Below are 13,586 nucleotides of genomic sequence, written 5' to 3'. Positions count from 1 at the left end.
AATTATATTGATTTTTGTTATTTATTTATAATTGTTTAATTTAATTGTTAGTTGATTATTTTAAATATTATAAGTGTATTTGGTTTTCATTTTTTATTTGAAATTTTGTTATTTTTTTTTGTTTGTTTTATTTTGATTTTTCGAAATTTATTATTTGTTATTTTAAATAATGACCAATTTCAACCATTTGTGATTGATTAATGCTTTTTCTCCTGTGAAAAACGTGATTGAGGCAAAAAGGAAATCATTTTATGAAAATTTTATTTTTGTATTATGTGTTAAATGAATTTGAAAGTGTGTAATAAAATATTATTCTTAAAAATTATATTTTGATTGATTAATGTTTTTTCTCGTGTGAAAAACGTGATTGAGGCAAAAAGGAAATCATCATTGATACCATTTGTTTGAACAAGGTTTTGGCAGTATAAATAGGTTGGTTCTAGTTCTCTTACACTCACAAGAAAGCTATAACAGAAAGCAATGGCGTCTCAAAGACTAGCTTTGATCACATTTCTCTTAACCCTTTCCGCTCTTTCTTTCTCAAGCGCCGCTGACAAAGGTGGCATCGCCGTGTACTGGGGGCAAAACCTTAACGAACTCGAATTGACAACCGCATGTGACACTGGTAACTATGAAATTGTGCTCCTCGCTTTCCTCAACCAGTTCGGTGCAGGGAACCCCCCAGCTTGGAACTTCGCCGGTCACTGCGACAATGGTGCCTGGAAACATTGCACTGAACTAGAGTCCGAAATAAAATACTGCCAGGTAGAACTCAGAAAATATTATTTCCCCAGTCTCAAATCATGTTCAAACCACCGGTGCTCCTTTCAATCCGGCATAATTCATTGTTTATGTTTTGTGTATTGGTTACAGGGGAAAGGCATCAAAGTGTTCCTTTCAATTGGAGGAGACAGTCCGAACTACTCAATAAGCTCGCCGGAGGATGCAAAGGAGGTGGCCAACTACATCTACACCAACTTCCTAAGCGGCAATTACGGTCCACTGGGAAGCGTCACGCTGGACGGCGTCGACTTCGACATCGAAAGGACGGAGGATTACTGGGACAACCTTGCAAGGGAACTCGACTACTTCCGACAAACGACAGGGCGTTACTTTTACTTGTCGGCAGCCCCTCAGTGCCCTACAGACCCAATCTACTATCTCGGCAAAGCCATCGCCACCCAACTCTTTGATTACATCTTCGTTCAGTTCTACAACAACCCTAGTTGCTCCATCCGAAGTGGCATCCCCGCTATCTTGAACTCCTGGGACAGGTGGGTGAGCTTGGTCGCCTCCAACAACTCGCTCTTCGTGGGCGTGCCAGCAGCGCCCAGCGCCGGCGATGGTTATATTTCGCCGGAGGACCTCAACACCAAGGTGCTTCCGCACGCGAAGCAAGCCCCCAACTACGGGGGAGTGATGCTGTGGGATAGATACCGCGATCTTCAGAACGGTTACAGTAATAGAATACTGCCCAATGTGATTAAATCTAAGTTGCAGGTGTCTGTGGCGTCCGTTTCCGACGCAATTTACCGGTGCGTGTCTAAGGCGTTGAACCGCGTCTTAGATTACTAGGTAGTTGAAAGGTACAACAACTACCTTAGACATGTATTATGTACGGAATAAATAACATGTCAGCTGTGTCCCTTTGTTAAATCTTATGTGAGAGAATGAATTTTATTAATGGAGAAGGGTTGGCTTATATAAGCCTTACATAACAGAAAATAAACTGCAAAAGAGCCACAGTCTAAATGGCTGTCAAAACGGAATAAAAAATTCAACTATCTTCTAAATAATAGGACAATCTAACGTCATAGCTTACTTAAGTGGCTTTCATACCTCCAAGCAGGCTTTGAATCTTTTCAAATTGATCAACTTTCACAAGTTTGCTCATAATTTGACAATGTTTTTTACAATATCACGTGGCGTTGTCTCATTCGTTGTCTGATATTAATTTAAAAAATGAATTTTCAGAATTACTGAGGGCATTGTTGGAAGAAGGTTTGAGTGAATAAACCTCTCTTGGCACATTCCAGAAACGCAACTCACTGAAGAAAGAACTCTTGCAACTCTCTGAAAAACGCTCTCTCTCAAAAACCAACTCTCTCAAAAACGATCTCTCTCAACGGCACAACGACCTCTGTCAAAAACGCTGTGTCTCAAGAAGGTATCTCTCTATTCGCCATTTGAAGTCGTTGGTGGAAGTCTGGCTTTTTGGGCAACCGTCGAACGGAGAGGTGCTTTCGATGTCTTTAGTGTGCCTTTAGTTGTTTTGTGCATTGCCTTTATTGTGCGTTTCTTTTGCGTTTAGGTGTTCGGTGCGGTGGTTCGGAAGTGTGAAAGGTTAGGTTTTTTCCGCGGTTGCCGTTGTGGATTTGGTTATTGGGTGCGCTGGTGAGTATATCTGCATCGTATTTTTGTTTTGACATTTGATATGTGCTATAACCCAGTTTGACATTTTCTTTTGCTCTATCCCCTTTTAACCATATTTTCACCAATCCTAAAATTGAAATTCGAAACCTTTTAAAGACTGTGACTTGTATTCTTTTTAGACCAACTACTCTTTAGTGCGTTGTTTACATTCATGCAATCTTTTTGGAACCAACACTGAATAGAGATTACATCCATACTTATCTTTAGTTAATCAGTTTCTGCTATAAATTTTATGACTGATACATTTCTTTTTAGCAACTGCATTGAAGTTAATATTATCTCCATTGGTAATTTATGTTAGGTTAATATTTGATTGACGGTATTAGTACAACTGAAAATGGTACCCTGTAAAAGCAATGTAAGTAGAATTTGAAGTTTTGTGTTTTGTTACTTGTTTTGGAGCTTTGTTTTATAAATTGAGTGTAATAAATTTCAACTATTGGACAGTGGCGCATGAGGGCTTGGATGGGTACATCCTATATTAGCCAAATGAAATCCTTACTGCAATTGAGACATCAGAACTGGATTTTTTGAACTCCATTTAAGATGTGTTTACGAATTCAAGATCCTATAGAGTTGAACCTAAAATTGTTGAAACGCATGGTTCGTCGATGAATTCCCCACCACCAAGCATTTAGAGTTAGGAAACAATTGGTTCCTTTGAATGTGCAAGATGTGGTGATTAGTTTAGGCTTTGGAGTGGAGGTACCTTTGGATGAATCAATTGTGGGTAAAGTAGGTGAACATTTTACTAATTGTAAAAAATCCTCATTGAAAGAGTTATTTAAGATGTTTAATGTCCTTGTACATAATGATGATGTTGATGTAGATGTTGTTTGTCGTTTGTATATATTAATTTGTTTTGTGGTGTTCTTTTTTTCTAGGAAGACAAAACATATTTCTAACATGCCTTGTTTAATGCTAGTTGAGTTAAATAATTTGTCTAATTATGATTAGAGTAGTGCTGTACATTCATATATTGTAAATAGTCTAAATAGATGTAACCAAAAAATACTTACTGGATTCTTTGAGCATAAGTGGCAGCGCTGTTGTTTTATAGGTATTAGTAAATTTTGGTTGTTTGTTTTATTAAGTAAGTTTATTGTTAGAACTTTTTGTAATGGTTTTAATACTTTGATTGTAGCTTTGGACGTATGAACACCTTGGTTTGTATGCCCATTCTTCTCACAAGGTTTTCCCACAGATTTTGAGATTTCATTTGTTAAATTATGACACTAAAGAAATTGATGCTTTGTTAAAGAGAGACGAGGTAAGTAACTGTTTGAACATGTAATGTTGTTATTTGTGTGATTTATGGAGTAGTGATTTGCTTGAGGTAACGGTTTTCCAATCACTACAAGAAAAAACGTCATTATCTACAGTCAAAATCCGTATATAAGGCCCAAAATCCGTATATAATATTTGATTATATACAGATTATATAGGGCAAAAATCCGTATATAGAACAGGAAAATGAGTTCTAAAAAAGAATTTTGAAATATCAATGGAAAGGTAATGTGCATAATTACACTTGTATGGAGAACTGAACAAGCATATCGTCAAAATGAGATTTGTATTGATTCAGTTATATATAATAACATAATCTAACAAAGCTTGAATTTGATGTCTTGTCTGAAAATCAACCCCATTCCTAAAAGCTATGAAAATCTAAGCCACATGCATTTAATGATGCATGACGAGCATATAATGCATCTACATATTGAATGTGATCAAGGGATTGTCAGTGAAGATGAAAGGCTTGCTATCCTCACAATGGCTCCAAAGGAATATCCAATAACTCTTTTGTTCTTTGATGAAGAAAGGATGACAACAATATAAGATAATCCCAACCCAAACATCATTTATCGTATAAAAGATAATCCATCCACCCATAACTTATTCTAAGTCATGTAATAATATAATTTTCCAGATTATAACATAACAACACAAAATCAATTATAGTTGGACCCCATCTAACGAAGTAAAACCCCAAACAAAGATACCAATTTGGCAAACAATACAACTTATTCAAACCAGAACAGAATAGCTTCTCATACCTTACAAACACCATCTTACAAGGTTTATAATGATACAAACTTCTTGAACAATATGTTGTTGGTTTAAGTGAAACTAAACTTAGATCCTTTAACCAATGTTTTGGGTAACCTTTAAAATTTTGAGTCTGAATCTTCCACATGGATAAAATATGATTGAAAGGAGATACCTAACTTAAAATGGATAGACATTTTTCAGGCCATAAACACTCAATTCAAATGTCACACTAAACCAAGGGGGAATTTATAAACTAACGATAGATCCTGAAAGTGTGATTCCATCTTGAAAATTTATAATTTCACTTTACATCGTAATTTAACATACTTACTCAACTCAAGAGATTAAAAGTTTTAATTTAGGTACTATATTTGTTTGAAAAATAAATTATCATTATTAGAAGTTGTATACATATGCAAGTTATGCAATCAAATGAAAAAGACTTAACTATGAATTAATCTATCTATAGTCAATAAATGATGAGTTATGGGATTCCATGACTTAAGTGGTCATGGGTTAACACCATAACAGGGAATGGTGAAAACATACACCACAACAAATATACATGCATACAATAAAATTAATTAAACTATACAAGTCAGTTTCAGCTTTTTTATTTTCTGGGGCAAAATTATATAATATTATAATTAATGAAAACCTAGTAAGTTATGAAATATTATAATCTAAATGAAACGAGATATGGAGAATTGAGCTAAGGCACAACAAAGTCATACCTTTGGTTGAGGCTTTCTCAGTTTTATTTGCAATTCTCAAACTTTCTTGCATTATATACCTTCTCATTCAATGCAAAACAAGTCAGAATCCACCAAAAGAAAAGAAAAAAACAAGAACAAATATAAAATCAAATACAAAGAGCTAAATCTATGAACTTTTGAACGAAGAACAAATCATGGATTATTAAGCAGTTTTTTTATATTCGTTATTGCAAGTTAAAATATAAATATTTATTATATTGAAAATAAATATAAGTAATTATTTTTTAATAACATAAATATTAAATAGCAACATATTAAATATTAAAAAAGGAAAAACACTTGAGAACCCTTTAATAAAAGCTCTTATGTAAATTTCGTGACTGCCAAACTCATTATAATTATTTTCTAATATTGGCATTTCTTACACTGCTTCTAATAGCTCATATTTTCTCCTGTATACAAGTAATAATCTCACTTTTTAACAAAGAACTTTTATTATTTGTCATTCATAATAGGTTTCTAAATTCTAGCATGTGACTTAATGAACACTAATAAAAGGTAGCCAAACTGAGGGCATCTATTTGAAAAGTATAAAATAGAACTTATAGAGACCCCTGTTTTGTTGGTGACACTTGAAATCTAATTTTAAGAAACAGAGAGATTAAAGCATGATGTTATTGTGCTTCATAATATCTCTATCTAGTAATATAAAATAAAATGAAACAGCTCACCTCATGTTCTATATTATGTATCACTAATATACTTTGAGCATCCTTATATACCCATGTGAACGATACTTCACTATCAAAAGTCTTCACCAGAATCAAGTACTAGTCTCATCCTTATTAAGATAATAATATCTTCTAAGATAAATCAGAACAAGCTCCAAAGGAAATTTTAAAATGTGAAAGTCATATGTCATAATGAAGCATAATTATAACTAAATTGACAAAATAAAAGGGCAGGGGAGAAAAGAGAGATTGGTAAAAGGTGGATAAAGTTAGACATGCATAAACTAGAACTAGGTTGGCATGCCAATCATTAGCAAGGAATAAACATTTTTCTCCATAAGTGAACCCCCTAAGGGAAGCACCAACGATGTTTCACATGCTGCATGGGAAAGAAAAGTGAACAAAAATTGTAAAACCAAATGACAAAGAAGTTTATCATTATTCTTGAATGTATAATGGTAATCTAGTATCAAAGCTAAAATTAACAAGAATATACCTGATTATCTCCAAAAGTCACAAACAATGTGTGACACTCCAGTCACAGGTTTTTCATCTCTTTCAAAAACTCTTCAAAGACCAAAAATAACATCCTCTAAATGAAACTAGATGGATGTAACACTATTCTTCAATTGTCATCGTAACATAACATTGATACACCATATTCTCAATCCTATGAAAAACTAGAGGACCTTAACTAACTTAATGGAATTAGAACAAGCCAGAGAGATTATCACATGCATGAAAATGAAAATGAGTAAAAAAAACTTTTTTAATATAGGAATGAAAAAGTGATGAAAGAAATGTATCAAACCAGTCTCAGAAATCAAGCAGAAGCCAACAAGATAGCCAAAATCGTGAATAAAAAAATCATCAATCTCTATGTCCCTCCAATATATGTGCCTCCAATATATGAGTGCATAATCCAACACCTTTCCATACCTTGAAATATAATTTAATCATATAATGGTGGAAGCCCAATAAATGGGGAAATTGATAAATAATATGATATGCCAATAATTCTAAAAGAACAAACTTGGTTACAACTTGTATACCTCGTTAAACCATCATAACATCCTGTGAAAAAGAACATGCAAACACAGTAACACTCAATTTTAAATTCTTAATGAAGAAGATACAAGTAAAAAACCATTCAACTTAGTAAACCAGAATCATAATTTTTATATCAGTCAAAATTACACAAACACAAGATAAACAAACAAAAAGTATTCTACAGAACCTATTCACAATGTTAGGTCGTTTCCCCTTAATACTCCTAATGTCACCATCAGCCACATTGCAAAACCTCAAAATGGGAACTCATGAGTTAAAAAAATGGCTTTACAATAACACCCATTAACCCAATGGCCAAAACATGAAAAAACCTACTTAAAATAGGATTTGGTTATGTCTTCTAGTTACTGCCAATGCAAAAATAATGGCATATTACAGTTGTAGGCAGTAGTATCAAACATAAAAGCTAAATAAGAATATAGGGTCAATGTAAAATCTTTTACATTTCCAATCAATTGAAAATATTCCTCTGTAGTTTGACTTTCATTATAGTTATTATAAATTCCAATATAGTCACCATACACAGACTATGAAAGCATAAATGAGGCTTAGCTCTTAGGTACTCATATTCAAATATGAAGCCATATTGGCTTCATTAGGTAATAAATAAACACAATTAAAAAAATCATGCAAGTAGCCAAAACGTAAGAGATGAAGTGTTAATTTGAAAATACTAAAAATAAAATTAAAGTCATACATAAAAATTTGGGAAAAAATAAAATCAAGAAGTGTATTTCACCTTCATTGCAAATTTTCCTTGGCATCTCTCCACGAGCTTTCTGAAGATTTTGGAAACAAAGAGAGCGAATAGGAAAGTCGTGAACTCGATATGGATGCATGTGTTGGCTCCCATGGCAAGACCCGTTTGGAGAGTATATACCCATTGGATGGGTTTAATGCTAACAACGACAACCTCGAAGGCCAAGCCAGATTCTCTTATGTGAAGGGCCTCTTCCAGGGCAATATCGCAAAAAGGGGTTCATCGACATTTTCGCATTGCAGGTCGCTTGTCTGCAAAGCGATTTTGTGTTGAGCTGAATTGAGAGTTGAGACATTTTTTGCATTAAAGAAAATTAAATGCCAAAGCAACTCACTGACCTCTCATTCCTTCACTATACGACTTCGCAAGATGAAGTGTAGTTCTTAAACCGAAACACAATGCCTCAATCAAACTCTGGGAAGAATGAAACACAGCTTGCCGAACCACAAATGTCCCAATTAAAAGGAATGCAAATTAGGGTTCTTGTGTTTTACGATTTTAGGAATTACTAGGGAATGAAGGAAGAGAATGATTACTTACCAAATGATGGGACTATGAAGGCGTCACCTTAAGCTCCACAACAACGAACTTGGTGACCTCAATGCACCAAACCACACCAACAAGAATGATGAACGAGAAGGCCGAACGAGAAGGCCGAAAGAGAAGACCGAACACGGACGCTTCATCATGGCGTCCTTCATCCTCTTCCCTACCGGTCCTTTGTCATCGACGGTGGTTCTAAGTTCGAGATCTTCGTCTGCATTCTTGTTGGTTATGTAGGGAATTTCAAGGCGTCGTCGACTTCGAGAAGTGAAACTACATTGGAGTTGGAAGAAACCAAACTGGGGTTTTGGAGTTGGAAAAAACCAATTAGAAGGTGAATTTCAACCTGCAAAGAACAAAGTAGTGAAGTAAGTGCGAAGAAGAAGATTAGAGTAATGGTGAACAACTAGTGAGTGCGACAATAAATGAGAGGGAGTGAGTGCGAGAGAGGCGAGGAAGAACCAAAGCACATAGAGGGTTCGAGAGAGCACAAATCAGACCGAAGAGGACTCGAAAGAAGAACAATCAAACCTAAGAGCGACAAGGTTTCGAGAGAGAAAGGAAATCTCTAGGGTTCGAGAAAGAGAAGAAACTAGCTCGAACTTCAGAATGAGAGTGAATATCAGTTCAGCTTCCACTTAATCAGACATACATTTTATTAAAAACTTATATTTATATACGAATAATATAGATTGTATTTGGGTAATTTTCCCGCCACCACGCACCAAATTTATGTACGAAATTTATATACGGATTTTCCGTATATAAAAATTCGTATATAATATCCATATATAAAGCATTTTTTATAATCTGTATATAATTTTCGTATATAATAACCTGATTTATATACGGATTTAAATCCATATATAATATTCCTATGTAATTTCAGTTTTTCTTGTAGTGAATGTTATAGGTACATTTTGATTGGTACCTTTCATTCGAAGATCGTGTAAATCTCATTATCCGTGTAGCTTTCAATTTGGATGGGGTTGGAAGGGCTGAAGGTAGCAGCCGTGGAGGAGAAGCACTTGAAAGAGAAGGATATGAAAGTTCCCAATTAGCAGTTGTGGATAAAATTACAAGAAATACGCAGAGGATAAGAAGTGTAAGGAATGAAATAGCTGCTATGAGGAAGGAACTAAGTGATCTTAGAAACTTGCGAAACTTTGGATATGTTGATAACCAAGGTGTTGAGGGTAAGGGGAAAGAAGATTGTGGTGGTGAAGAGGTTCCAAGTGAAGCTCCTGATGAAGCTGTATGTCCATCAAATGAAGCAGCCGAAGATGAAGGACTTGCAAATGAGGCAGCTGCAGATGAAGCAGTTGTAGATGAAGGACCTGCATTTGAAGCAGTTGTAGATGAAGTAGCTGCAGATGAAGCACCTGTTGATGAAGAATGTGCAGGTGAAGGTCATGAAGAGGCTGCACATGAAGAAGTTGGACATGAAGCTTTTGAGGCACATGAAGAACGTGCATCTAAGTCACATGAAGAAGGTCCACCTATCGCGGAACCCCTTGTCCATCCACCTCCTTTGATTGTCATAGGTGATGATGATGACGATGGTCATGTTGAACCCAAGTTAGTAGTCCCTTTGCGTACTTATAATGGTGATCCAAGAACAACCATTGATTTGGATATGTTGTACAATGCAGCGACGCAAAGTGACATTGAAAGAAGGTAAGATAAGAATAAGTTGTTAATGTTATTAGTGATGAATGATATTAGTAGCTGATTTAATATTCTTGATATTTCAGCTATGTCTCCGAAATAATGGGTCAATTGTTGACCACAGCTGAATGTAATGCTTTAGGGCCTCGACAACATGTTGACAACATGGTAATTATACACTTGGTTCAAATTAATGTTTTAATTCAATTTTCGAATGTCAAAAAGTTGATGTTAAAGTTGTTTATTGTTTTGTAGACGCTAATTTTTGCAGCAACAATATTTATGTATTTTGAGAAAAGATCCTCTGGAGTCATAAAGAGGATGGTATTCAGTCTAAATTGTGGTAAAATCTTGTAGTTTGGTAATTTTTTTGGATGGTATAATTTCATATTGACATGGTTGTTTATTGATAATTTTTTTTATCCAAGACACATGTACTGATCGACTATAAGAGAAAACCAGCCAATCAACATGTGTGGGAACTTCTTGATTACCAACCATTTTTCCGGAACAATCTCGTAAAAGTGCAAGACTTATTGACTGCTGATTGGGTGAGTAAATTGTACTTTTAAAAAGTACATAGTTGTTTTTGTATGTGGTTGTTACTAGTTTGACATAGTTGAACCATTTTGTAGGTGTTCGTCCCAGTTGTTAACAGTGATCATTGGTGGTATTATGCACTTAAAATCTGCACCTTTGAGTTTTTCGTCATTGACTCACTAGAAAAGGGTATCAAAGGACGTTGTCGGATTGATAGAACCATTGTAAGTTTTTGAATAGTTGCAGATTTTTTTGGTTATGAGTGCTTAAAATGTACCTATATTTAATTGAGAGGTATTTATTTTTGTACAATACAGGCTCAAAAGATTCAACACCTTTGGGGTCTGTTGATGAATACATTTGAAGATTTGAAGTGTCCTTTATTAGTTCAACAAGCTAAAATCCCAGTGTAACCAAACACGTAAATATATACTATATACTATATTACTCATTTGTTCAAGTATTGGTATATTAGTGATTTGTTAAAATATTGGTATTTGTTGAAATATTTTTTTTTCTATTAATAAAAGTAATGCATGATTTTGATTTAATTGTAACAGTTATGATTGTGGGACTAGTCAACTTTTGGTACAAAATGCAATTTTTCCATTTGTAAGCGATTACCAGCACATGTAAGCGATTACAAATGCATGTCAAAGGCTGTCCGTGGTGAAGTGACTCCCCCATCAACCCAGGATGACCTATACTTGGTCTTCCATCAATAAAGAACTGACCTAACTTGAAAGTCCTTCTTCTGCACACCTTCAACCATGCCTAACATGGTTAACCACTTCCAAAAAAAATTGAAAACACAGTCCTGCATAGAGTGGGGAGTTGTTCAGCCAGGACTGGGTAGCACTAGTCAATGTTTGGTACAAAATGCAATTTTTCCAATTGCAAGCGATTACCAGCACATGTAAGCGATTACATTTGCATGTCATAGGCTATCCATGGTCAATGGCCTCCTCCCTAAACCTAGGATGACCTATACTTGGTCTTCCATCAACAAAGGACTTACCTAAGTTCAAAATCCATGTTCTGCAAACCTTCAACCATGGTTAACCACTTCAAAGAAAAAAAATACACAGTCCTACAGACGGTGGGGAGTTGTTCACGCAATACTAGGTAGCACTACTCAACTTTTGATACAAAATGCCATTTTTCCACTTGTAAGCGATTACCAGCACATGTAAGCGATTACATCTGCATGTCATAGGTTGTCCGTGGTGAAGGGACTCCCCAATCAACCCAGGATAACCTATACTTGGTCTTTCATCAACAAAGCACTGACCTAACTTGAAAGTCCTTCTTCTGCACACCTTCAACCATGCCAAACATGGTTAACCTTTTCCAAAAAAAACTGAAAGCACAGTCCTGCACACAGTGGGGAGTTGTTCAACCAGGACTAGGTAGCACTAGTCAACTTTTGGTACAAAATACAATTTTTCCAATTGTAAGCGATTGCCAGCACATGTAAGCGAGTACATCTACATGTCATAGGCTGTCCATGGTCAATGGCCTCCCCCCTAAACCCAGGATGACCTATACTTGGTCTTCCATCAACAAAAGACTCACCTAAGTTCAAAATCCATGTTCTGCAAACCTTCAACCATGGTTAACCACTTCAAAGAAAACAAAATACACAGTCCTGCAGACGGTGGGGAGTTGTTCAGGCAATACTAGGTAGCACTGCTCAACTTTTGGTACAAAATGCCATTTTTCCACTTGTAAGCGATTACCAACACATGTAAGCGATTACATCTGCATGCCATAGGTATTCACCCATTAAGAAGACACTGAAGACATAGTCATGTAAACGGTGGGGAGTTCTTCAGCCATAAATGGGTAGCACTGCTCAACCTTTGGTACAAAATGCCATTTTTCGACTTGTAAGCGATTACCAGCACATGTAAGTGATTACATCTGCATGTCATAGGTATTCATCCATTACCAACACACTGAAGACACAGTCATGCAGACAGTGGGGAGTTCTTCAGCCAGGACTTGGTAGCACTACTAAACTTTTGGTACAAAATGCCATTTTTCCACTTGTAAGCGATTACCAGCACATGTAAGCGATTACATCTGCATGCCATAGGTATTCATCCATTAACAACACACTGAAGACACAGTCATGCAGACAGTGGGGAGTTCTTCAGCCAGGACTATGTAGCACTACTCAACTTTTGGTACAAAATTACATTTTTTCAATTGTAAGTGATTACCAGCTCAAGTAAGCGATTACATATGCATGTCATAGGTATTCATCCATTACCAACACACTGAAGACACAGTCATGCAGACAGTGGGGAGTTCTTCAGCCAGGACTGGGTAGCACTGCTGAACTTTTGGTACAAAATGTCATTTTTTCAATTGTAAGTGATTACCACCTCAAGTAAGCGATTACATCTGCATGTCATAGGTATTGATCCATTAACAACACACTGAAGACACAATCATGCAGACATTGGGGAGTTCTTCAGCCAGGACTTGGTAGCATTGCTCAACTTTTGGTACAAAATGTCATTTTTCCGCTTGTAAGCGATTACCAGCTCATGTAAGCGATTACATCTGCATGTCATAGGCTGTCCATGGTCAATGGCCTCCCCCCTAAACCCAGGATCACCTATACTTGGTCTTCCATCAACAAAGGACTCACCAATGTTCAAAATCCTTCTTCTGCACATCTTGAACCATGGTTAACCACTTCAAAGAAAACAAAATACACAGTCCTGCAGATAGTGGGGAGTTGTTTAGGAAATACTGGGTAGCACTGCTCAACGTTTGGTACAAAATGCCATTTTTCCACTTGTAAGCGATTACCAGCACATGTAAGCGATTACACTTGCATTAACACACTATAAAGGGCTCCTGGGTAGCAATTAAGCTAGGCTTTGGTAGCACTCATGAAGTTTTGGTACAAAAACAGTTTGTCAAATAGGTAAACGATTACAACTTCTCTGTAATCGATTACAACAACTTCAGGTCTATCAAAATTGTTCATCAATTAACCTGTCAACTTACAAACACCCTTAATGGGTCTTCCCTACATATAGGGGTCACAGAACTGGA

The 13,586-nt window shown here is 35.9% G+C and overlaps 2 protein-coding genes across 10 annotated transcripts; one reads left to right on the top strand and one right to left on the bottom strand.

The window, feature by feature from the left end:
* Window positions 1-439: 439 nt before the first annotated feature.
* On the top strand, window positions 440-1,656 carry LOC106755639 (hevamine-A). The gene is made up of 2 exons (XM_014637826.2): window positions 440-765; window positions 874-1,656. Exons 1-2 carry the CDS (start codon window positions 481-483, stop codon window positions 1,573-1,575), a joined length of 987 nt encoding a protein of 328 aa, XP_014493312.1. The 5' UTR covers window positions 440-480; the 3' UTR covers window positions 1,576-1,656.
* Window positions 1,657-1,791: 135 nt separating this feature from the next.
* On the bottom strand, window positions 1,792-8,968 carry LOC106777906. 9 transcript variants are annotated; one of them, XR_002667232.1, is made up of 5 exons: window positions 8,102-8,968; window positions 7,743-8,014; window positions 6,744-6,871; window positions 6,429-6,499; window positions 1,792-6,311 (listed from the first exon to the last, which is right to left on the bottom strand). XR_002667232.1 is itself a non-coding variant. In XM_022778802.1 (5 exons), exons 2-5 carry the CDS (start codon window positions 7,885-7,887, stop codon window positions 6,471-6,473), a joined length of 324 nt encoding a protein of 107 aa, XP_022634523.1. In that variant the 5' UTR covers window positions 7,888-8,014; window positions 8,102-8,968; the 3' UTR covers window positions 6,456-6,470. The 9 variants fall into 9 exon arrangements, 1 of the variants encoding a protein (XP_022634523.1); XM_022778802.1 differs by lacking the exon at window positions 1,792-6,311 and adding an exon at window positions 6,985-7,006 and having other exon boundaries at window positions 6,456-6,499; XR_002667230.1 differs by having other exon boundaries at window positions 6,429-6,871.
* Between the last annotated feature and the right edge of the window lie 4,618 nt (window positions 8,969-13,586).

This window comes from Vigna radiata, chromosome 2 (genome assembly GCF_000741045.1).
Source record: "Vigna radiata var. radiata cultivar VC1973A chromosome 2, Vradiata_ver6, whole genome shotgun sequence".
In the NCBI taxonomy this organism is placed as follows: Eukaryota; Viridiplantae; Streptophyta; class Magnoliopsida; order Fabales; family Fabaceae; genus Vigna; species Vigna radiata.
This window is presented reverse-complemented; position numbering and strand designations above follow the sequence as displayed.

Excerpts from the sequence above, each read along its gene's own strand:
- LOC106755639 (XM_014637826.2), top strand. The coding sequence starts at position 481 with ATGGCGTCTCAAAGACTAGCTTTGATCACATTTCTCTTAACCCTTTCC. Across the intron at positions 766-873 it reads CCGAAATAAAATACTGCCAG|GGGAAAGGCATCAAAGTGTT; the intron begins GTAGAACTCAGA and ends TATTGGTTACAG.
- LOC106777906 (XM_022778802.1), bottom strand. The coding sequence starts at position 7,887 with ATGGGTATATACTCTCCAAACGGGTCTTGCCATGGGAGCCAACACATG. Across the intron at positions 7,007-7,742 it reads AAGGAAAATTTGCAATGAAG|GATGTTATGATGGTTTAACG; the intron begins GTGAAATACACT and ends TCTTTTTCACAG. Across the intron at positions 6,872-6,984 it reads TGTTATGATGGTTTAACGAG|GTATGGAAAGGTGTTGGATT; the intron begins GTATACAAGTTG and ends TTATATTTCAAG.